This window comes from Heterodontus francisci, chromosome 8 (assembly GCF_036365525.1).
Source record: "Heterodontus francisci isolate sHetFra1 chromosome 8, sHetFra1.hap1, whole genome shotgun sequence".
Classification (NCBI taxonomy): Eukaryota; Metazoa; Chordata; class Chondrichthyes; order Heterodontiformes; family Heterodontidae; genus Heterodontus; species Heterodontus francisci.
Genome location: NC_090378.1, coordinates 69080532 through 69106450, shown reverse-complemented (window position 1 = coordinate 69106450; position 25919 = coordinate 69080532). Strand labels below are relative to the sequence as shown.

The 25919-nt window shown below is 41.3% G+C and overlaps 1 protein-coding gene across 4 annotated transcripts in view; it reads left to right on the top strand.

Moving 5' to 3' along the window:
- Positions 1–25919, top strand: part of pde4ba (phosphodiesterase 4B, cAMP-specific a) — an 832714-nt gene that overhangs the window by 790553 nt on the left and 16242 nt on the right. For all 4 annotated transcript variants that reach the window (XM_068037289.1, XM_068037290.1, XM_068037293.1 and 1 more), the window contains 4 exons: positions 8292–8385; positions 20493–20671; positions 23201–23299; positions 23541–23705. In XM_068037289.1, the coding sequence (XP_067893390.1) occupies positions 8292–8385; positions 20493–20671; positions 23201–23299; positions 23541–23705 (537 nt within the window). The remainder of the gene's footprint in view (positions 1–8291; positions 8386–20492; positions 20672–23200; positions 23300–23540; positions 23706–25919) is intronic.

Below are 25919 nucleotides of genomic sequence, written 5' to 3'. Positions count from 1 at the left end.
TACCCAGACATGACACTTCTGTTTGTTTTTCTCCCATGCAGGGAAATAGTACAAACTTTATTTGGCACCTCTCCATTCAACACAATTCAGATCAAGAACCAAGCAAAGCAGAACTCAGTTGATAAATATTTGTCAATCTTGGCTGAGTGGTAGCACTCTCACCTCTGATTCAGAATATTGTCAGTTTAAGCCTATCTCCGGATAGTTGGCCACATAAGCTAGACTGCAACTTTCCTTGTCAGGATTCTCAATCCCTTTGCAAGACCTCCATCCTACTATTGATTCCTAGGTGAGCCATTGCTACTAGCTAGACACCTTCCTTTCTAGTATCTTCTCCACCTACTTTTTTTTGTCCTTTACTCTGGCATTTGATAGGCAACTAGACTTTTCTGCAGCTGTAGAAAAAGCTAACCTTCTGATGATAGAAAACCCCATGGCAACACTTGCCTCCATTTCACCCCTATCACTTCACCCCAGTCAGTTATTTGCTGTGTGGTGGTACAATGCTGTTTGTGTGTTCCCTCTCCTGTGTTTCCATTCTTTTGTGTACTATAAATATAAAGACTGTCTCTCTGATGATCGCAAAAATCAAAGCTGCCAGCCCAGTGCAGTATTGAGGGAGTGCTGCACTGTCAGAGGTGCCATCTTTCAGATTAGACATTAAACCAAGACCCTGTCTACTCTCTCAGGTAGAGGTAAAAGATCCCATGGCACTATTTTGAAGAAGAGCAGGAGAGTTATCCCTAGTGTCCTGGCCAATATTTATCCCTCAATCAACATCAAGTGATTACACTTCAAAAGTACTATAGTGGCTGTAAAGCACTTTGGGCTGTCCTGTGGTCATGAAACGCTATATAAATGCAAGTCCTTTTTATAAAGTCGGATTCCCCCCATGCCCAAGTTTTTTCCTTCACTGGCTCTATCTCTTCATGTTCAATAACTTTATCACTAATCTAATAATGGATTTCTTTCTACATCTTTTGAATATAGGAGCTAAAATTGACCGGGTCTTCAATTATATATCCGTGCAACTTCTCTCTTCACTTAAATTGTGGGCCACCCTCTCAACCAAAGTAGTTCATCCTGCCTTTGAATTATGGTCTGGAAATTCCTGTGTATTTGCACCCTGGTACAGGCGCAATCAGTGTGCAAATTAGATATGTGATCAAAAAAATTAAGGAATTTAGGGCATGAGTTGTATGCATAATTACATATGCTCAAATCTCCTAGATCTTTTACAATCTTCTATCAATCCCTGTGCCTGAATGCTCATAATAATGACCCCGCCCCCCCCCCCCCCCCCCCCAAAGTTACAGAGGCCGGAGCGTGGCCGATTGTCCCCGGCGAGGCCCTAAAAACTTACTTCCTTTCCCAGGCCGTCCTCCTTCCTCCTGAAGCTGGATGTAGTCCCAGCAGTGGCCACCGCTCCCGATGGCACTGCTGGGACTGAGCTGCCAGCCTGCTGATTGCTTGTTGGCTCCATTAGGCAGGACTTCCTGGCTTAAGGAGTCGGACGTCCAGCTCAAGACCAATTAAGGGCCTGGGGAGCAAAAAGTCCCGATCTGGTTCCCCAGGCCCGGCAAAGGCTGGCTCGCCCCTGACTTTTTAGCCAGTGGGCGGGGCATCCCACCAAACGTTAAATTCCGGCCAGAGTCTCCTAAGCAGGTTTTCTTCAATCATGCTTGCTCAGAAGCTCTCCTGAAATTACAACCAGATTTTCAGGCTTAGCAGGAAACAAAGTTCTTTTCCTGTTTTTATACTGCATTTCTTTTTAATATTAAAAAAAACATTCTCACCGAGACCTGCAATCCATTTTCTGTTCATTTGAATGGATTTTTATAGCATACGTCACATTAAAAATTGAAAAGTTTTCCCGATTGCAAGTTCTCAAACATGCTTTGCCTAATATGCATGAATTACTGTTGAATGAGTTTAAACTTCAATATTCATACTTAAAGGAGAAATTAAAGATCTGAGTTTGGTACTTTCCTTGAGCCCTGATTGTTTATGCTGATTTACACCCATTTTATGTTCAGGCATATTAAGATCCGCAGGGATTTTATGTGTAATTTGATCTCGGCAGAATCTGTCCAGTGACAAGAAGAGGGAATGTTATTGCACTGTGATGGAAGTACTCTTGATAATAAAATGGCATATCAGACTATACAGGGAAATATCAAGGATTCTCTATACCAGATAAACTTTTAAAGTGAAAATGGATCATGCCTAATTCAAGCACATAGAATTAACCAGCAGTAGTCTAATGTTTGGTAACTAATGTGTTATGTGTATGGGAGAAAAATTAACCTCTGTCAGTAGTTTGCTGATTCTGCAGGATGTGCCAGGAAAGATGAGGTAAATATGCTGGTAGTACAGGGGTTACAGGGCATCCTACACACTGTGGTGAAGGAAATATACCACTGCAGCAATTACCCTCTTGGGTTTACAGTAGTGGCTAGAGAAGAATCCACAAAAGGAAAATAATATACGTCAGATTCTAATTTAGTGAGTTACTGCATTGCCAGAGTGGTATTGAGCCATGCAGACCAATAATGTTGAGGAGGTGACTAGGTGCGTAGATGAGAGTAAAGCAGCTGATGCAGTCTGCATGGACTTCAGTAAGGCTTTTGATATGGTCCCACATGGGAGATTGGTCAAGAAGGTAAGAGCCCATGGGATCCAGGGCAATTTGGCAAATTGGATCCAAAATTGGATTAGTGGCAGGAGGCAGAGGGTGATGGTCAGGGGTTGTTTTTGTGATTGGAAGTCTGTGACCTGTGGTGCACCGCAGGGATCGGTGCTGGGACCCTTGCTGTTTTTAGTGTGCATTAATGATTTAGACGTGAATATAGGCGGTATGATTAGTAAGTTCACAGATGACACGAAAATTGGTGGTGTCGTAAATAGTGAAGAGGAAAGCCTTAGATTACAGGACGATATAGATGGGCTGGTAAGATGGGCAGAGCAGTGGCAGATGGAATTTAATCCTGAGAAGTGTCAGGTGATGCATTTTGGGAGGACTAACAAGGCAAGGGAATATACAATGGATGGTAGAACCCTAGAAAGTACAGAGGGTCAGAGGGACCTTGGTGTAATTGTCCATAGATCACTGAAGGCAGCAGCACAGGTAAATAAGGTGGTTAGGAAGGCATATGGAATATTTGCCTTTATTAGCCAAGGCATAGAATACAAGAGCAGGGAGGTTATGATGGAGCTGTATAAAACGCTAGTTGGGCCACAGCTGGAGTACTGTGTACAGTTCTGGTTGCCACACTATAGGAAGGATGTGATTGCACTGGAGAGGGTGCAGAGGAGATTCACCAGGATGTTGCCTTGTATTTCTGCTATGAAGACAGACTGGATAGGCTGGGGTTGTTTTCCTTGGAGCAGAGAAGGGTGGGGGGGCGGTGAGTGATTGAGGTATACAAAATTATGTGGAGCATAGATTGGGTGGATAGGAAGAAACTTTTTCCCTTAGCGGAGGCGTCAATAACCAGGGGGCATAGATTTAGGTCAGGGGCAGGAGGTTTAGAAGGGATTTGAGGAAAAAAGATTTCACCCAGTGGGTGGTTGATATCTGGAACACACTGCCTGAAGGGGTTGTAGAGGCAGATATCCTCACAACATTTAAGAAGTATTTAGATGAGCACTTGAAATGCCATAGCATACAAGGCTACAGGCCAAGTGCTGGAAATGGGATTAGAATAGATAGGTGCTTGATGGCTGGCATGGACACGACGGGCCAAAGTGCCTGCTTCTGTGCTCTATGACTCTATGAGGGACTATCCAGTGATTCCTGCTAGAAGTACAGCCATTGGGTGAGGACAAGATTGAGCATTTCTCTGATATCCCCCTGCAGTTAACTAGATTGCTTACGTTTGCTGTCTAGGTTCAACATGAAAAATGACTGCTTAGCTGAATTACCAGAGAGCCTTATATTACTTAAAATTATAAAATGCAAAAGGTTAATGTGTTGGAACAGAGTGGGGACGCAAGTTTGTTTTCACCCGCTTTCTCCCCACATGTGCTCTGGTGTGACTACATTAGGTGAGAAAACAGGTGAAGGGGAATATGGATAATAGCCTAGGGTCTCAGTGGACCCTCGCAAGGGAGTGGGGATGAAACTTCCGCCAATATGATGGCTTAAACATGATCTTTTCCCACAATATTATATTTGAATATTCAAGACAAGTGATTTCAGAGCAGCAGCTGCCCACTCCGAGAAGTAACCCTTAAACTTTGAGAAATTGGCTTGTCAGTTGTTTTGGATCCCCAGACTACACATTTAACCATTAATGCAGACAAACTGGGCAGCAGGTTCAGGCTGCAGGTGGAGCCTGACATGATCGCCTTTGCCTCACTCAAGGTAGGCTTGTTGTCCTAACTTATTGATATTCTTGTCTGTGTTTGCATCAATATTTTCACACTTCGGAGAGTTGCCTCTTCACTCACCACAGTTCTCACGACCATGGGAAATGTGAATTTGCTGAAACCTCCCTCACTCAACTTGCATCTCATTCCTGGCCTCTTAATGTTTTGTGCAAGTTAGGATTTGTGACACTGCCAACTTAAATGAGGCAAATGCAAAACTCCTTCCAGTAGAAACAGATCTACAGGAAAAAAATTGGAAGTGGGCTTTTTATAAAAAGAACAATCTAGTATTAAAGTATCATTGGCTTGAATATTAGGTACACTGGGCAGAACTCATTTTTGTCGCATACTAATGCAGTTTGCATTGGAGATTCCCCTGCAATACCCATTCCGTCACATTTTAATTTTAACATGAACATCAGGCAACACTACTTCATAATATTAAGTGGTATTCTGGAACACACAAAAGTAACTGTGTCTCCTTTAAACCCTCATAGCCAGCCTAAGCCAATATCTGAGAAATAAATTTGGCAAGTTGGGTCAATCAAACTGAGGGGCTCAGTGCAATGAAAACAATCGAATTTGAAACATACAAACCAGAGAGGTCTCAGGTTTGATAGCATGTCTGTATTCAGATAATTAGGGGGACACTGGGTTAAAGGAGGGAAATAAATTACCTAGATGTGTTCATTTATGATCATTATCAAGTGATCCCTTGCTGCAAAGTCAACATGTGGTTGCCAGGTGAGATATCTATCTTAGCTGTGATGCTACACACAGTTGAATAATCTTCCAGCTTCACCATTGAAACTTGCACATGAAGAATGGTCATTTGGGGAAAAAGCTTAAAGCCAAGCCCGTGGAATGGTATGCCATCATTACAGCCTTTAGGAAAGGAGGAAAGAAAACTAAAGGGATCACTAATGTAATTATTGCTTGATACTTTAATTGGACTTCAAAGAAATCAATAATCTAAAGACATCAAACCTTATTACTTCTAGAGTGCAATGAGCATGATCACAGGACTTTTGGGAGAAGGCAAGGGGTGCTGGTTGATTTGTATGATCGTGACAGTTGTTCTTTCGAATATATTTTTAATGCTGAGGCAAGGACGAGTTATATTTGTGCACAAAATGGATTGGAAGCCAGGCAGCTCCATTGTTCATTGGTGATAAAACATGTAGAGGGAATTCTTGTATTAACCAGCTGGAGGAATGTCATGTGATGTAGTTGCTATGGAGCTGTACTGTTCATTACATGGTGCTGCTTGAACTTCAGTCTCAAGATTCTCTGGGGCTCCTTGCTGCAGTTGTCCCCCCATGTTCTAATGCTCTTTAGCAGCAGTGCAGAGAAAGCTAGGTGATGTCACTGCAGCTGAGCTGAAAGCCAATCAGATACAAAGTGAATAACATTTCTGTGCAGACACTGTGCTTTATCTCAGATTTAAAGGGGAGCTGCTGTAGAAAGTGCAGAGGTGAAAAATTAATGCAGACACCATAGAACATTAGTCAGTGTACCTCAGTTCTTTTAATATTGGCCTTTCTCTATTCTCCAAGGAATGTACTCTTTCAGTAGAAACTATAGAAAAAAGATTGAAATCTGCTTATAATTGGGAAGTCTGCCTTGCCTGACAGTGCATCTTTAATAATAAGGTGTAGAATGTAATGACATACCCAATCAGTTTCAGTTCCAAAGTGGTTTACTTTAAACAATTCTAGTTAAATTGTTACACAAGTACACACATAGATAACAGCAATCTAGGAATAAAGCATTTCTGTCGAAAAGCGATTTGTTTAAATTTATTGTATTAACTCTTCCAGAAACAGTTAGATGGAAATGATCAGTGTAAACGATCCTTAATTTGCTGTTTTGTGTGTCAACAAACAGAAGACAGAAAAATCTAAACTTCACAGAACTACACTGATTATCGTAAATCATCTTGTAATGCCACTTTATTCCTCACATATTTTGTGCAATAGAGAGGACAGATAATGCATTAGATCATAATTCTATCTGGTCCTGATAATACAATTTTACTGAATTGTCGTTGTGTTGAAATTTTCTGACAATGGTGTAGGAGGGTGCTAAAAGCAGATTATATTCTGTGATGAAATGGGAACGCCATCTGCATTTAATCTACGTAAATATACACTGGGCATTCTCCATTTTCTGTCACTTCCCACATCCCGTTGAAATGATGTCGACATTGTAAGCTTGCAAACAAAAGACTTTTTTTGCCCCCTGGGTACTGAGATTAATCTGAAGCAGCATCCCCCCACCCTCAGCCATCCAAGAAACCAGAGCTCTTCATAATTCATAAGTGCTGTGAACTGCACACACTTGTATGGTTTCTGGCTCCATGTGACCCCTGATTTCATTATCTCAATTCTGTCAGTGCAAACACGCAGATACTATCTTTCCGAGGATGTATTTACATGGACTGGATTTTCTCATGCAGTGAAAGAATACTCTAATTTTTGGGGCAAAAATTACTTCAAATGTTCAAGCTGCTAATGAAACATCTACACCTTTTGGTTGTTACTACTAAAATTGCGAGTGTGGAATTGTCCAGCTAGATTGCGTATTTTTGTACACGGCTGTTGTTGCTCCTTTTGTCAAGTGGGCCAAAATGCCTGAAGCAAACTATTTGCTGTCTGTTTCTTGGGGTTATATCAAGGTGAGTAAATTTATCACAAAATTACAGATGTATGTGAATCTGTGTTTTTGCTGTGAAATATGTGGCTGTAAGTTCAAATGCAGAAACCCTTGTATCGACAATACGTTATCCCATATTGACAACTGACATATATATCTTGCTTTTTAAATTTCAAATGGATGTCTTACAGTTGATAAGACTCAAATAAAATGTCATCACTTAAGAGAAAAGGAGGCATAAAACAAATGAGCAAAGATGGACTGAACAGGGAATTCCAGTGAACACCATAATTTTAATTTAAAAGTTTTTACTAAGACAATACACTGTTAGAATTAACTGTGGTGTAGAGGAAGGGAGTGTTTTATAAAGATTTGTTTTATTACAATTAAACTCTCTGTGCAACAAGGTATTTATATTTACAATGCCTGTTGTGAGCCAAGTATTATCAAATCACCATTCCCTTTCAGATGTACATTTAAAAGACAGAATTTTCCAGTTTTTTTTTACAGAACATTAAGCTATTAACAGATTCAGAGAAGCAGAAAAAAAATTATCTTGCAAAGTTCATTATGTATATCTCAAATCAAACTCAGCTGTCAAGGTGGAGAGTTCTAAAATTGTACTGCAGTATAGTCCTTACAGATTTATTAAAATTTTAGATGCATACTTTTTTCAATATAAATTTTTATACGAATCTTAAATGGAAAATGAAAATACTTTGTCCTGTCTTTCTTAGAATTAATTCAGTAGACATTATGGTTATATAATTAAAATGTCACTGCTTATTGTGTAAGTAAATATTTCTGTGTGAAAGTCAAACACTACACATTCTGCACTATAATATCAGCCCTTACCTTGTCAAATATTTCGGTTTAAATTGAGCTTAGTTGAACTCTATTAATGCATTGAATTCTGATAATAAACGGGAAGTTTCACAGTTCTTTTCTTTCCTATTTTCTGTGATCAATCATTTATCGATGACAGAATGTCATTTAAAATAATTGTTTTGGAGTTTTACTGAAAGCTGTATCATTGCTACCGCTACATTTATTTTTAAAAAACGCTGTCATTGCTGAGTCTACAGCTACAGTTGCGCCCTGAAAAACGTATTTTTATAAAAAGAAGATATGGAGCATAAAGTTCCGTCATATTGGAGGCCCAAGAACAATGAGGGACATAGGGTGATGCTCCAGTATCACTAAATAAAGAATCTGACATTTACAAGAAAGGTGGGTACTGATTCCTGTGTTTGTCTTTCCAACAGTTCAAGAGAATGCTGAATCGAGAGCTCACCCATCTCTCAGAGATGAGCCGCTCAGGCAACCAAGTATCCGAGTTCATTTCCAACACCTTTTTAGGTGAGTCTGGTAAATCATCCATCCCCTACACCACCTGCAGAGAACTCAACACAAAAATTGTAGAATTGTCAATATTCACAACATTTAAGAGCTTTTAAAAATATCTAATATAATGTAGAAGTATGTTTCACTGCCAGAACATTATAAACATCCTGCCTTTAATTTCTTTTGTAGTATAGTCCTATGCACCACTGCTATTTATGTGGTTTTAAGATTTCTAAATTACTGTAAATGGTTGGCTTCTTATATGCACCAGCCTTTTTCAAGAAAATTCTTGTGATCCAGCAACTAATTGTTTTGGAGTTGTACTGGAAGCTGTATCATTGCTACCGCTACACTTATTTTTTTTTTAAACTAAGTCATTGCTGAGTCTACAGCTACAGTTTGCACCCTAGAAAATGTTTTTTTATAAAAAGATATGGAACATGAAGTTCCATCATATTGGAGGCCCAAGAACAATGAAGGACGTAGGGTGATGCTCCAGTATCACTAAATAAAGAACCTGATGTATGGTAATCAGAAGCCAGGCAACTCCACACTTGGAGGGAATATCAAAAGAAGGATTCTCTTTTGGGTCATGAGCACATACCAGACAGTGATTATTTCTTTCTTTCTTTATCTATGAAACTGTTATGATCATTTTCCCTCTGAAATTTCCTAAGTTACAAATACAACATCCTACACATTCTTTCACCTCTGTGTTGAAATCAAGACTCATTATACCATCTCCTACGCTAATACATTCTTTCTTAAAATTTGGAGCTGCTTGCCTACTTCAGCTTTCCTTTACACTTATGATTTATAAGGGGTAATTTTCAACATTTCTGTCTTGTTATACAGGATCCCGCCCCTTTATAGAACCTACTGATTTTTATTTCATTGGTTATACAATGGGCAGGTGATCCAATCTGTCAGGTCACCACCCAGACAGCAAAGTTGAAAATCATCACCACATTCTTTTAAAATTCAAGCTTGCAATAACCTAACCACTGCTTCTTGATTTATCTAGTCTTCCCTAAGTTAATCTTTTGGATGAAAAGTTCAGCTAAGGCACTGTCTGCTGCTCAGCTAAAAGTAAAACATCCCATGGCACTATTTGAAGAAAAGCAGGGAGTTCTCCCATTTTCCCGGCCAACATTCCTCTTTCAACTAGTACCATCAGGAACAAAAACAAATTATCTAGTCATTATGTAGAATTGGATGCAGCCTTTGGCTACACATTAACAGTGACAGCATTTCAAAGACATAATCCATTAAAGCACTTTGGGATTCCTTAAGGATGTGATTCATTGTTACATAAATACACTTTTTTCACTCGATTCAACCATGGTGCTGTCCTGTGGAATAAGCATTGGCTATTGTCGATAAATAGGAAGTGACTGGCTCAAAACAACATTGATAGAGGCCTGGGAACAGGTTGCCGGGGAAATGAGCAAACTGGAGACACCAAGGAATGGAGAAAAATAAGTGTGTGCGCTCTTACTTAAAAATGACAAATAAACGAATATGTTTAGCCATTTTTTACATTCTGTGTTGTCTTCTATCATTAAAATATTAAGCACTACGGACTAATTTTATGGAAATTATGGTGGGAATTTTAATTTCCGGGTGGGAAAATTTACTAGTGAGTGGCCAGCTTGTCTGCGAGCAGCAGCGGGCGGACCAGCTTTATGAACATGCCACTGGCCAGCCGGCACAGGGGAGTCCTACACTTTACTTGTGAGGCTCAGAACAGCACTCTTGGTCCTCCTGGCCCTGCAACAGAAAGTTTTAAACATACCTGCTTATACCTGCCTGAGACAAGTGTGCGTCCCTTAAGTCTGAAAAAATCAGGCATTTTAAAATTGGAATGGAGCAGGTATTTTACCCACTCCATTTTAACTGCCCACCTGTGTGCTTGCCTACCTAGTTTCCACCAGGCAAGAGGAGGTAACATTTCTATCTGTTTCACAATGAAAACAGATGAGATTATATTGGCCCAGAATTTCCTCAGGGCTACTCCCATTTCATCGCCATAACTTCACAGGGAGCCTCTTTTGCAAAGTTATGGCAACAGAGCAGGAGAAATTCCGAGGAAATCTTGGGTCATTATGAATGCAAAAATCAGTGCGGATTAGGTTAATAAACTTATTCAACAGTTTTAAATTGGGTTCCACACCCAGTGTGAAACATTAGGTTTCAATTTTTTTCTTTTTCTATGATCGTGTCCTGAATTTGCCTGCTCTTCTTGTTCTGTGCCTTGTCAAAGTCATTCTACAGGACAACACCATGGTTGAATAAAGAAGTAACATGTATTTATGTAACAACTAATCATGTTCTTAAGACACAGGCAGCAGAGTTTTGGATGACCTCAAGTTTACAGAGGGTAGAATGTGGGAGACCAGCCATTTTTAATCTGTTAATTGTGTATCAGTTATTTAATTATATGTAGTTGGAGGGTGTTAATTGGGGTCTTACTTCAGCACTTATAAGCAGACACTTACTGAGACTGGTGAAGGGTTTGAGTGACGAACTACTTGTTTGTAATCCTTTTACTCTGTACAATAAATGGGAAACTGAGTAAAGATAGGCTCCAGCATTGTCCTTCCATAACAAGCTTTCTGGAGTTTAACACCTGCTAGATCATCAAAGTTGCTGTTGGTTTTAATTCTGTACGAATATTCATGTTCAGTTTTGAAGTACACAAAAACATCTTCAGCACCAGACCATGCAAAAAAATAGAAATAATAAAACATTTCCATAAGAAATTGCCAAGTAACAACAGCCAGGAAAGAGAACAGATTGAAGAGTTTCCACATCCATTTTAGAACTTAAATTAATCCTGTTCTTCTGACCTTCCCAGAGTAGAGCATTCACTGCTGTTAATTATAGACCATATATAATATGTAATATATAATTAGAATGTATGCCATTCATTGCACCACCATTGTATCATTCTGCCAAAAGTGAGTGTGTAAATAGCGTATTGTTACAATATTGTATTTAATTAGAAGTTTCTTTCCCTCTCTCCTTACTTATCCTGAATCTGGAGACACATGCTGCAGTATTTTTCCTGGGCACCAGCAGCATTCTAGTATTATTCCCTAGTGGCCATTCTTCATGTGCGAATCTGAATGGTGAGTGACCAATTTAAAGGCATCAGATCTCAGCCTGATCCTGTTTCCATCTGGCATCCACAAATACCTCTTCAACCAAAGGAAAGAGGGAAGTCACAGGTAGAGATCAAGAGCAGAAACATATGCTGAATGTTTCCATAGCAATACTGAAGCCAATTATAGCTTACTGCCCTAAAGAAGGAATAACTTGCATTTATATAACACCTTACCACATCTCTCAGAAATCACCCAAAGCATTCCACATCCTACATATTACTTTGAAGTACATTCACTGTTGCTGTGTAGGCAAAAGTCCAAAATAAGATCAGCGAAGTCATTGCAGGCTAGGGTTCATACTTGGGACGCTCCTGATCGATGTGATTCAATACTACACTAACCATTGCAAGAAAGCTGCTTAAGATTTCTATTTCTTACTTATATCTTGATCAAAATTGAAGTAAAAATCTAACATTAGCAAGCTCATAAAATATTATGTATACTCAAACGCACAGGTGTTTACAGGTATCTTGTGTAAATGTATATGACATAAAAGGTGAAGAAGCAAGGCTGGCTGGAAATCAATCTTTTCATCACTTAGTTATCCAAGCACATACTTGTACTAAGTTATAGAATAGTTGATAGGCGTCAATGGTATTTACAACCCCATACTAATGGATTTCTGCATGTGTTGTTTTGTTGCTTCACATCATTTATCACTATGAAGTGATTTACTTGGCAGACTAATGGGAAAATAGTTCAATTTCCATACAATTCCTGAGAAAGTCTGAACACCTGACTTGAGCATGTGTTTTCCTTTGATCATCTGCTGGGCTGAATTTTATAAGCCCCCCCGACGTCGGGTGTCGTGGTGGGTGGGCCCAGAATATACTTCCGGGAGAAGCCCGCTGCGGGCCTTGACACCGGGAAGGCCCCAGGGCGGCTCTCCCCCGCTGCTCGGTGGCAGAGCCTTCATTTAAATATGTAAATAAATTTAAATACATGCAAAAGCACTTACCTTGTCCCAATAGCCGTCCTACACCAATATTCCGGCCAGTGGCTGGAACTCACATGCCTTCGGATCTCCATTCGAAGATCTGAGGTGTGACACTGGTGGGAAGCAGGGAGGAGTGAATTTTTCAGGACGGAGTGGGGGAAGCAGCAAAAACGAACACGATTGGTTGCGTGGATGGTGGGAAGGAGTTGAGGGTCAAAGGGAATAAAGTTCAGGGGGAAAGCTCAGGATATGAATTAAAGTTTTATCTGGGGACAGAGGGCAATTTATATATGGATCACTCATTTGGGGGTTGGGAGACGGGATTCAAAGTTGTAATAAAATTTAATTTTTATTTTCCGAACACCGGGACCTTTAAAAATGTATATTTTACTGAAGGGCTTGAAGCCCTTTAAAAATGGCGCCGGCGCCTGCACAGTGGCGCTGGACACCATTGCTGGGGATAGAGTGGCCATCCCTTCTATGTCATCGGAGGTGGTCGTTCCGCCCCTCCATGTAAATGAGCCGCCGTGCAAAATATCATGGCGGCTCAGCGGCGCACAAGTTGCACATGTGCTGTGACTTTTTTGATGCGCGCCGCCGAGATCGGCGAGATCCAGCCTTATATCTTTTAAATCCCTGTCAAAATGCTCCCAAAAGCTTCTTTTTTGATACATTTACTGGCCAGCAATGTCAATTAATTGGTTCTAATTGTTCTAATTTTTCCCCTCTGCATTGACTATTTCATTGTCTTGTGCATTCCATTCCTTGACTCATTTTTTTCTCAACAATAGGTCATTTAATGTTTCAATTAGTAAAAGAGTTCACTACCCTGACTCAGTTGGTAAAGCCACTGACCATAGAGATCAGCAAATCCCCTGGTACAATAACTGGTATGCGGTGAGTTAGTTGATCTTAGCCAGGATAGCAGTAGGGGCAATACAATTGACCCCAGTTTCCCTGAAATTAGAGAAGGAACATTCGGTGGGTTATGCATTGGGAAATCAGCCAGAGTTGCAACTTCTAATTGCTATCAAGTGACACTTGTTGCAAAATGTATGTGCTTATACTTCAGGCAAAGGTAGGATCATAATGTCCCCAGTGTTGCTCGATATCCAGATGTGCATGTGAAGATAGGTGCTTGGCCAGAGGGAAACTGACACCATGGGGCTGAATTTTACGAGTGCGCCAGTTCGCGGCGGCGCACTCTGACAGCGGCATGCATCTCGCGCGAATGCGCCATCCCTGAGACCCCGCAATATTATGTGCGGGGCTCATTTAATTGGAAGGGGCGGAACAATTTCAATCAAGGTTAAATTTAACTTTGAATCCCCTCTCCCACCCGCACCCCCCCCCCACCCCGCCCACTGAGCACTCAGTAAATAAATTGACCTATCCTCCCAAAAAACACTATTTGATATTCCGAACTTTCCCCCCCAAACTTCACCTATGATCCTCAAGCCCTTCCAGTAGGAATAGTTTTCCCCGCTCCACCCCCCCACCCCGCTAATTTCAGTCCTTCCCCCTCCCCACCCTTTTCAGTTTCTCTGTGTGAATGATGTGTGCCGGCATGCGGCGCCAATGTCCCATCCCTTTGCACCGTTGGCCCTTCAGGAGAGCCAACAAATGCAATAACGTCATTGCCATGCCACCATTACTCATGAGTGTCTCCATGGATGCAGTGACATGGACATTGGCTCAGTTAGCTGCTGCCTCTAATGTTTACACAGAGATGCTGCAGATGTGGAGCAGAGAGCCTTTTTCTGATAAGCCACTACCATACATCCCTAGCTCACTGCTGGCCTTGCATGCAGAGCCTGGGTGCCATCTGCCTTCTGTTGCACCTTTCCTGTTGTTGGTCTTCAGTGCCCTCATAGTCTGACAAGGAATCCTGTTGATGTCTCCCCTCATCATGCCAGGCTTGCCCCCTATTGGGTGCGTAGTTGTGCAGAGCACAGCGAGCAGCAAAGAAAGGAGCTGGCCATTTCGGCCCGTAGTACAGGGCATCACCCTATCTATCCAGGCATTGGAAGCGCTTTTTCAGCATGCCGATCGCCTGCTCAATGGTGGATCTTGTAGCTCAGTGGCTGGCGTTGTATATCTCTTCTGCAGCAGAGCTGAGACCCCTGTAATCTCCCCCCTCCACTTCCAGAATGCAGAGCTGAGACCCCTGTAAATCTGCACTTACCTTCACTGTCCAGCACTCCTGCTTCTGCTGTCCCGTCTGGTTTTCTGTTAGTGAACTGGATGGCACGTGACGGCTGCCCGTTCTACATAATATGCGGAAGTGTGGAGCAAGAGGTGGCGGAATTCATAATCTGTAGCGTTTTACATATTCTAATTGGGTTGCTGCTGCCGAGCGGCGGGGGGGGCCGCACCGAGGTCCCCCTGCCGCTGGTAATATGCGGCGGGCCCTTCTCGATGTTGCAGATCGAGGTGAGCCTCTCCCCGTAGAATTTTACCGGCCCCTGCACAGCAACCCGTGGCGTCGAGGGGCCGATAAAATTCAGCCCATTGACGTTCAACAGGTTATTTAACATGAAGGCCATCACAGCCCAGCCTTATCCTATTCTGTATGACATCTGTACACTTTTAATCAGGTGCCACTGAGTGTTGAGCAGAAATTGTTTCCTTCACCAGCAGCACTGAGGCCAGTTGTATGGCTGCCCCAATATCTGTCCTTGCTGAAATAAAAACAGAAAATGCTGCAAATATCCAACAGGTCTGGCAGCATCTGTGGGGAGAAAAACAGTTACCGTTTCAGGGTCAATGGCGTTTATCAGAACTCTAATGAAAGGTCATCTACCTGAAACCTTAACTGTGTTTCTCTCTCCACAGATGCTGCCAGACCCGTTGAGTGTTTGCAGCTTTTTCTGTTTTTATTTCAGGTTTCCAGCATCCGCAGTATTTTGTTTTTGTATTAATGTTTGTTCACTGCCTCCTCTCTGTCCATACTGAGATCAGCTAACTTGCAGAGACCATAGGATCTTATGTTGTGCATGCCGCCTAGCCCTTTCAGTGCTGCTTGCAGGCTGCATAAATTACATTGTACATTTTCATAGCAGCTGGTTTGAACCTACCACAAAAAAATTGAAGAATTGCCTCTAGATAAACATTCTTTCACTAAATGTGCACAGTGCAAGACTGAGGTGTAATTTTTTTTTAAAGAATTACCAATATTTTCACAGTGGACTGTTGTACGATTTATTTCATGCCTACTAAGGCCAAATCTGTCTTGACAAATCACCTACATTGCACTAGGGAGCCACGATATGTGCACACATTAGATTCACAGTGGGTACCCTGCTACAATAGAGTCATAGAGTTTTACAGCACAGAAACAGGCTCTTCGGCCCAACACGCCTGCATTGCCCATCAAGCACCTGTCCTAACTAATCCCATTTCCCTGCACTTGGCCTGTAGCCTTGTATGCTATGGCGTTTCAAGTGCTCATCTAAATACTTCTTGAATGTCGTGAGGGTACCTGCCTCTACCACCTCTTCAGGCAGTGTGTTCCAGATTACAACCACCCTCTGGATGAAAAAATTTCTCCTCAACTCCCCTCTAAATCTTCTGCCCCTTACCTTAAACCTATGCCCCCTAGTTATTTACCTCCATTAAGGGAAAAAATATCTTCCTATCTATCCTATCAATGCCCCTCATAATTTTGTATACCTCAATCAGGTCCCCCCTCAGCCTTCTCCGCTTCAAGGAAAACAACCTCAGCCTATCCAGTCTGTCTTCATAACTGAAATACTCCAGCCCAGGCAACATCCTGGTGAATCTCCTCTGCACCCTCTCCATTGCAATCACATCCTTCCTATAGTGTGGTGATCAGAACTGTACACAGTACTCCAGCTGTGGCCCAACCAGCATTTTATACAGCTCCATCATAACCTCCCTGCTCTTGTCTTTATTAGCCGAGGCATAGAATGTAAGTATCCCGTATGCCTTCCTAACCACCTTGTCTACCTGTGCTGCTGCCTTCAGTGATCTATGGACAAGCACCCCAAGGTCCCTCTGACCCTCTGTGCTCCCTAGGGTCCTACCATCCATTGTATATTCCATTGCCTTGTTTGTGCTCCCAAAATGCATCACCTCACACTTCTCAGGATTAAATTCCATTTGCCACTGCTCCTCCCATCTTAGCAGCCCATCTATATCATCCTGTAGTCTCAGGCTTTCCTCCTCACTATTTATGACACCACCAATTTTCATGTCATCTGCGAACTTACTGATCATACCTCCTATATTCACGTCTAAATCATTAATGTACACTACAAACAGTAAGGGTCCCAGCACCTATCCCACAGGCCTCCATTCACAAAAACAACCCTCTACCATCACCCTCTGCCTCCTGCCACTAAGCCAATTTTGAATCCAATTTGCCAAATTACCCTGCATCCCATGGGCTTTTACTTCCTTAACCAATCTCCCATGCGGGACCTTATCAAAAGCCTTACTGAAGTCCATGTAGACTACATCAACTGCTTTACCCTCATCAACACCTCTAGTCACCTCCTCAGAAAATTCAATCAAATTTGTTAGACACAATCTCCCCCTGACAAAGCCATGCTGACTATCCCTGATTAATCCCTGCCTCTCCAAGTGGAGATTAATCCTGTGTCAGACTTTTTTCCAATAATTCCCCTACCACTGATGTTAGACTCACTGGCCTGTAAATACCTGGTTTATCCCTGCTACCCTTCTTGAATAATGGTACCACATTCGCTGTCCTCCAATCCTCTGGTACCTCTCCTGTGGCCAGAGAGGATCTGAAAATTTGTGTCAGAGCCCCCTCTATCTCCTTCCTTGCCTCACATAGCAGCCTGGGATACATCTCATCTGGGTCTGGGGATTTATCCACCTTTAAGCCCGCTAATACAGCCAATACTTCCTCCTTTACAATGCTAAATTGATCAAGTATATCACAATCTCCCTCCCTGATCACTACACCTACATCATCCCTCTCCATAGTGAACACAGATGAAAAGTAATCGTTCAAAACCTCACCTATGTCCTCCAGCTCCACACATAGATGCCTCTTTGATGCCTAATGGGCCCCACCTTTTCCCTGGTTATCCTCTTGCCCTTAACATATTTATAAAAGGCCTTGGGATTTGCCTTTATCTTGTCTGCCAGTGATTTTTCATGCCCCCTCTTTGCTCTGAGTAATTACTTTAAGTACTCCCCTAGACTTTCTATATTCCTCTAGGGCCTCCGCTGTTTTCAGCACCCTGAATCTGCCATACGCCTCCTTTTTTTTCCTTATCCAATCCTCTATATCCCTAGACATCCAGTGTTCCCTTGACCTGTTGTTCCTACTCTTCACCTTTACAGGAACATGCTGCACCTGAACCCTCACAATTTCCCTTCTAAATGACTCCCACTGGTCTGATGTAGACTTTCCTATAAGAAACTGCTCCCAGTTCACTTTGGCCAGATCCTGTTTTATCATATTGAAATCTGCCTTCCCCCAGTTCAGTACTCTTATTTCCAGTCCCTTTATGTCCTTTTCCATATAATGGGGCAGAACAAATCCCAGGACTTAATACCCCACCAGCAACACTGATGCATGACGTTCCATCTAGTGTATATTTTACATTAAATGCATCCCTCAAAGGAGTGACAGATGGTTTATCATGCACAGATGTTCTACCCACAGCTCCATTTCCTGGTTGCCATGGAAAACAGGATTCAGTGATTCCCATGAGAGATCCAAACATCTGGGCTTTTACAAATCTTCCTTTCAAAGAAACTTACTGTGCTTTTGAAATAGATTGTTTGAGTTCCCATCCACTGATCATCAAGCGTTCACTAAATATGACCCAGTTATGGCTTGGCAAGTTACTTTCTCTGCCCTCCAATTTGCTCTCCATCCCTCATACAGGTGCTGTTTCTTACTGGGACATGCCCTGGGACTTCCCTCCCAATTTCATTGTTCAGTGTCTGCTTACTGAGTCATTGCTGATTGTTATAGCTCAGGCTTGATGCTGCCATAATTTAGTCAATCCAACTGTAGATTTGTAAGTGTGCTCATGTAAAAGATAATCGAGTACTACTGAGACAATGTCATTAACCTTTCCTGCTGTTGCTCACCAGCAGCACCCAAATTGACAAGAGAGCTTCTGAATAGGGAAGCCCTCCATGTAATCCATTGATAGTCTGTACAGAGGAAAAACATCCATTGATGTCAGTTTTATGCAATGTTTCTGAATAGTGCCTTTGCTTCTTAGATGCAACCTGGTTCAGCTTAATTGCTTTCTGTTACAAAGGACTTTAAATTGATCAGGTTGGTGGGTAGAGCCTATGAATTCTGGTGTAAAAATCATTCTTGTTGATAAACATCATCTCGTCTAAAGAATATAATGATCTGTTATCTAAGTGGTAGATGAAAAACAGCAGTTGGGTGTCACCAATTCAATATGTGTCTGAAGAGAAACTGATCAGCTCTGGTGCTGAATGTAAGATTTGTACAGACTTGGTTGATATATTCTGTATGAAAATGATATTATGGGATTTAATATGTAGCTATAATAGATTAATGGTTCTCCTCAAAAACACTGAAAAAAGCCATCAGAAGAGGAAACCCCTGATTTAATTAATAAGCCCCGCTGCATTTCCTGGTCCATATGGTGCTATTCAGAATGCTAATGGACATTAGTAGCTATAGCACAAAATCCCTTTATTGTCTAGACTTGGGAAATAGTCATTTCTTTTTGATTTTTTTTCATTAAGATATATCTCAAGATTTTCAGCAGTGAGTAAATTGAATCCCGTATTTAGTGGTATAAATTCTTGAAAAGATTTTGACATTTAGTGAAGTGGCGATGTCAGATTATTAGTGTTTGTCTTTGCAGAGTAGAAAAGGAAAAGAAAAGATGATTGTTCTAATATGTTTTTTTAAAAAAGAAACTTTTGGTTGAATACTGATAAATCATTTAAGAAACGTTGGCTAGTAAAGAACCGTGGTATCCATTTTGTGAAAGTATCCCTAATTTATTCTTTTCATCTCCTGAAGATGCTAAACAGGCAAGAATGCAGTTCTACAGGTGCTGGCTATGCTCCAGTACCTTACTTGACAGGCTTTCGGTAGCATCAGTCTTGTTGAATCCTGCCCTCACCCAGTGTTCACACATAACACATTTTCAAACCAAGAGTGGGAACCTTTGCAGATTTTTGCTTTGTAGCCAATTTTAACACCCTGATACTGCCCTGCCCAAGATCAGGTGGAAATATTGGCCTGGACTGTGATGCCCCCCAAGCTTGAATAGCTTGCTGAGAGTGAAGAGTGACTATTTGGGGAAAGCATTGGTGAACAACTGGTACCCATGGAAACTAACACAATTGTGAATTACCAGCTGCAGCCTAGACCACTGGAAAATAACAAAAAGCATTTTTAAAAGTCATTGGGACTATGTCACCTAACAAATTGATTTTAAAAGAGAAAGAAAGGCTTGCATTTATATAGCACCTTTCATGACCTCCGGACAGCCCATTTTACAGCTAACAAAGTGCGTTTGAAGTGTAGTCACTGTTGCAATGTAGAAAACACAGCAACCAATTTGCGCACAGCAAGGTCCCACAAACAGCAATGTAATAATGGGCATGTTTTTGTGATGTTGATTGATGATCATTTTGGAAAGGATGAACAACATGCTCCATCGTGATTCCTGTAGTATTAATGAGGGTGAAATTCAACTTTGGCGTGGGTTACCCATTACATACCAGCCCAGTTTTCCCGTAAGAAAAACTGGGTGCGATGTATAATGGGCAGTTGATCCATTACCATCCATTTTGCCTCCTGACTAAGTTACATCCAGGAAATCTAAATTTTCTTATATTCATGCTGAATGTGAATCCATCTCATGTTTTTGCTTTCAGTGCAGCTTGCAATTCTGTTTCCATTTTTTACTCTTTCAGAAGAGACAAGTCATGTGAGAAGCAAAGGTACAGGTGTTTTTTATATTTAAATTCCTAATTTAATCCAAAGTGTCGAATTTTCTACCCTTTCCTGACAGACAAACAGAATGATGTAGAGATGCCCTCCCCCACACAGAAGGACAGAGACAAGAAGAAAAAGCAGCAACTCATGACACAGATCAGTGGAGTGAAAAAACTGATGCACAGTTCCAGCCTCACACACACCAACATTCCCCGATTTGCTGTCAAAACTGACTTGGAAGAGTTTCTTTCTAAGGTACAAAGCAAACCTCTATTTGTAGTTTTACAGTAGAGTATCATGCCATTTAACCCCTGGGGTCTGTTCCACCATTCAATGAGAAAATGACTGATCTGTGATCCAGCTCCTTGACTGGAATTTTATGTTGGGCGGGAGGCCAGGCCAAAAAGTCGGGGTTGAGCTGGGCCTGGGGAGCCACACCAGGAGTTTACACTCCCCAGGCCCTTAATTGGCCTCTGGCGGGACTTCCGCCCCTCTAAGGCAGGAAATCCCGCCTAATGGAGCAGGCCGGCAGCTCTCAGTCCCAGCAGCGCCACCGGGAGCGGTGGCCACTGCTGGGACTGAGCCCAGCCACAGCAGGATCATGGACACTGGCCCAGAAAAAAGGTAAATCTCTGCGGCCTTGCCAGGGTCAGTCGGCCGGGCCCCGGCAAGGCAAGGGGGGTTGGTTGGGGGTAGTTTTGTGTGTAATGAGTTCTTTTATGTTGTCTGATGTAACATAAATGAGATGCATGGAGTCCAGTTTGTTGAAGATCTCAAACAGGTTTATTGACAGCTAAACTATTAGATATAGTACAGAGCAAACTATTTACAGAACCTTCATCTGGGTATTACAGTTGCAGTGTGACTCTGGCTTGTAGTCACATGACTACATACTGGTACTTAGCTCATTAACATACTGAGTTCTTAAAGGGACATCACTCTTAAGGCGATCATGCAACATTGTATAGTGGGGTCGGTTGGGCCGTGGTGGGCGGGGGGGGTGTGGTGGGGGTCCTCCGTCTACTGCTGTCTACTTTGTGTCACCCGCAAACTTGGATATGTGGCTCTCTATCCCATCATCTAAGTCATTTTCTGCATTAATGTTTACAAACAGGTTTTCTTCTCTGACTCATACATGGGTATGGAACCGCATGTGGCAGGTGTCCCTCCAGTACTTTGCCCAAGTGACTAATCTTCACATATAAGCCTGGACAATGAGTGTCAGTGAACTATTTGACAGTGGTAGGGCATATACAGCTGTCCTGACCAAACATCTAGCAACTGTCACTGAGTAACAATCAGGAGTAGGAATCTTGGCTGAATTTTCCCCCTTTTTAGCCAAGGCTCTGAAACTAACTAACATCTGAGGACCACATGATTTCAGAATAGCTGAGTTAGTTGTAGTGTTTGATTGATTCTGGTTTGATTGTATCAGTTTGTCCACTTATCTGGTTCATTGTGTTTGATTGCTTAAGCCTGTGGGTGGAACTTAAGAGTTAAAAGTGAAACTAAAAGACACAGCTAGGATCTTCCACAGAAAACACACTGACTGCTCTGAGAAGATATTGTACTGAGATCTTGTAAGAACTGATATATTTTAAAGTGCTGTAAATAAACCAGTTGGTGATTTAATACATTGATCTGAGATAAATCAGATATGCATAATATATCCCGCAACCCGGCGTAAACATAACATTAGCAAAGAACTGAAATCAAACCTGGAGTCTTACTAGGCTGCATGTCTCAATTTCACATTGGTTAAATGCTTTCAATGGGAATTGACAAAGGAGCAAATTGGCTCTTTTACAAAGCCTCACAATGAAAACATCAGGATGTTTATTGCTCATGCTGGTAATGCATAACAACACATAAACAACAAATTGACTTGAAAGAATTTGGGCAACATGCCCCCCTATCAATCTTGTGGTATTAATCATGTTGAATGTTTCTTTTAACTATACTGATTCTGGGTTCCAGTTAAAATGTTTACTTCCAGTGCAGTTTGAAAATGTGTCTCAACCTTTGCTCTTAATCTCTTGAAGCTCAAACTCAAATGAAACACAAGGGTAGGTGAGGAAGGCAACAGGAATTGATGACCCATCAACTGTAGAATTAGTCTGCCACAAAACCTACTTTTTGGCAGCTAATTTGGCTTTTTTAATCTCTCAGTAAATCAGAATGAGAATGGGCATGGCTGTGGTTTTGAGACTGCAATGATATAGATTTGTAGAGGAATGTCAGGAAACCAGAGACATTTTCTCATAAGGATGTAAAATGGGGAGTGCAGGGGTGATGGTGGTGATATGTCCTGAACAATTTGGTAGGGACATACAGATATAGCCATAAAGACAAGGAAGGTCCCACATTTTAGTTCTTGGTCCGTACGAATTAGCTAACCCTAGCCAGATTAGCAATGAGAATGCTACAGTTGGCCTCAGCACCTGGCCAAAGGAAGGAAAATCAGGGTTCCCGCTCATGAGTTTTATCCAGCATCTCTTGCTACAAAGTGTGGACATTGTGTGAATAAAGGGTTTGGCTTAGCTGCTTATTCCCACCCCATGCTCACGCAACTTATCAACATTCACAATCTGCACATGTACATGAGTTGCAAGACAAACCTCTGTAGCAAATCATGTCAAAATAATATTTCCATTATAAAAATGTCATTGTTACAGTAAAATGAATTAGATATTGGGGAATTTGAAATGTAATATTTCAATATGGAATTTAATAAATATTTCAGGCATTCTTTAGTAATTGTTGTATTTCACCTTGTCTTTGCAGGAGCTGGATGACCTGAATAAGTGGGGCCTTAACATATTTAAAGTGGCGGAATTTTCAAACAATAGACCGCTCACCTGCATTATGTACACTATCTTCCAGGTTAGTGGGGTCAAGTGGGCAGAGGATACTAATTATTCTGGTCTGATTGCCACCATCTTTAGGATATGACATTTAATTGCACTGGTTAATAACATATAAGACAGACCATTTTCTACAAAAAAAATTAGTGAACTGTAGCACAACATGAATTTTGATTTTTTTAAAATTAATTCCAACTTGACATACAAATACTTTCTACACAAATTAGTAAAAGCTGCATTTTGTAAATAACTTCCAACAGGAGCGGGATTTGCTGAAGACATTTAGGATCCCTGTGGACACATTTGTAACATACATCATGACACTGGAAGACCACTACCATGGGGATGTGGCCTACCATAACAGCTTGCATGCTGCTGATGTAGCACAATCTACACACATTCTTCTTTCTACTCCGGCGCTGGACGTAAGTACACTTTAAAGACCAAGAAAGAAAGAATTTGTATTTATATAGGGCCTTTCATAACCCTCGGATGTCCCAAATTGCTACACAGCCAGTGAAGTATTTTTGAAGTGTAATGTTGAGAATGAGGACTAACCCATTCAGTTTCAAAATCCTCTTTCACGTCCCCAAATTCTCAACATGTTGAAATCAAGAACTATTGCCCCTTCTTCTCTTCTAACTCTTTCCCAGGACTTCAAAACTGTGAAACGACTTACCCTCGCTGTCTTCCGTGCTTTGAAATTCAAGGTCATCATCATTTAACCACTACTTTTTGACTTACCTCATCTCTTCTACAGTTGTTAGTTTGGTTCAATGGTAGCACTCACCTCTGAGTAAAAGCTGTGTGGTCAAAAGCCTCACGTAATCTAGTCTGACAATTCAGTGCAGTACTGGGGGAATGCTACATTATCAGCTGTGTACTATTCCGATGTTCAGGTGGATGTAACTGATCCAATGACTTTTTTTTTGAAAAACGAAGAGAGTGCCCCAAGTGTCTTGACCAACATTCATTCCTGAACCAACAATGCCAAAATAGATTAACCAACCATTCTTCTCATTGCTGTATGTAGGATCCTGCTGGGTGCAAATTGACTGCTCTGTTTGCATACAAAACAACAGTGAATACACTTCAAAAGTAATTAATTGGTTGTGAAACACTTTGGGACAAAGTGCTTTATAAATGCAACTTTTTTTACTGCTTAAATCTTGCTGATGCCCTACTTTGTGCTTTTTTAACTTGGGTTTTCTTCATTTGAGTAACCTAATTGTGATTATCCATATCAGAAATGTGCCTTTTTGGGATGTTTGTATGGATGAATGCTTTAATTGGTTTGGATCTTGTCAAAGGAGAACTGCCTTTATCACGAGAGGAGCAACAGTCCAACAGTATTATTGTCACAGTAATATTATGTACAACTGATGAAATGGTGTTTTCCTGATTCAATGATGGATTTATTTTTTCGTTAGCAAGAAACATAAAAACAGACAGTAAGAACTTCTACAAATGTATAAAAAGGAAGAGAGTAGCTAACGTAAATGTTGGTCCCTTAGAGGATGAGACTGGAAAATTAATAATGAGAAACAAGGAAATGGCAGAGACTTTGAACAAATATTTTGTATCTGTCTTCAGAGTAGATGACACTAAAAGCATTCCAATGATAGTAGAAAATCAAGAGGCAAAAGGGAGGGAGGAACTTAAAACAATCGCTATTACAAGAGAAAAAATAATGGAAAACTAATGGGACTAAAGACTAACAAGGCCCCGGGACCTGATGGCCTGCATCCTAGGGTCTTAAAAGGCTGCAGAGATAGTGGATGCATTGGTTGTATCTTCCACACTTCCCCAGGTTCTGGAAAGGTGCCAGTAGATTGGGAGCCACAATTGTAATGCCCTTATTCAAGAAAGGAGAGAGACAGAAAGCAGGAAACTATAGGCCAGTTAGCCTAACATCTGTCATTGGGAAAATGCTGCAATCCATCAATAAGGAAATGGTAGTAGGACATTTAGAAAATCATAATGCAATCAAGCAGAGCCAGTATGTTTTTATGAAAGAGAAATCAGGTTTGACAATTTTATTAGAGTTCTTTGAGGATATAACAAGCAGAGTCGATAAAGGGCAACCAGTAGATGTGCATTTGGATTTCCAAAAGGCATTTGATAAGATGCCGCATAAAAAGCAACTACACAGGATAAAAGCTCATGGTTTTGGGGCTAATGTATTAGCATGGTTAGAGAATTGGCTAAATAACAGGAAACAAAACGTTGTGATAAATAGGTCATTTCAGGTTGACAAACTGTAAATAGTGGAGTGCCACAGAGATCAGTGCTGGGCCGCAACTAGTTACAATCTATATTAATGACTTGGATGAAGGGACAGAGTGTATTATAGCCAAATTTGCTAATGATACAAAGATAGGTGGGAAAGCAAGTTGTGAGGAGGACATAGAGTCTGCAAAGGGATATGGATACTGTTACGACCAAGTGAGATAGGGGTCTAGGGGTTCCCTCTCAGCCTTTGCCTGGTCTAACAGTAACAGGGTTTAATTTTTAAAAAACAGTGTTTTTAGCTCCCCGGCAGTGAATCCTTGTTCACCGTTTTCCAATTGTAAGGCAAAGAAATCAATTAGACTGGTTTTCTTAGATTTAAACAAGAAAGGTGGAATTTTATTAGTCTT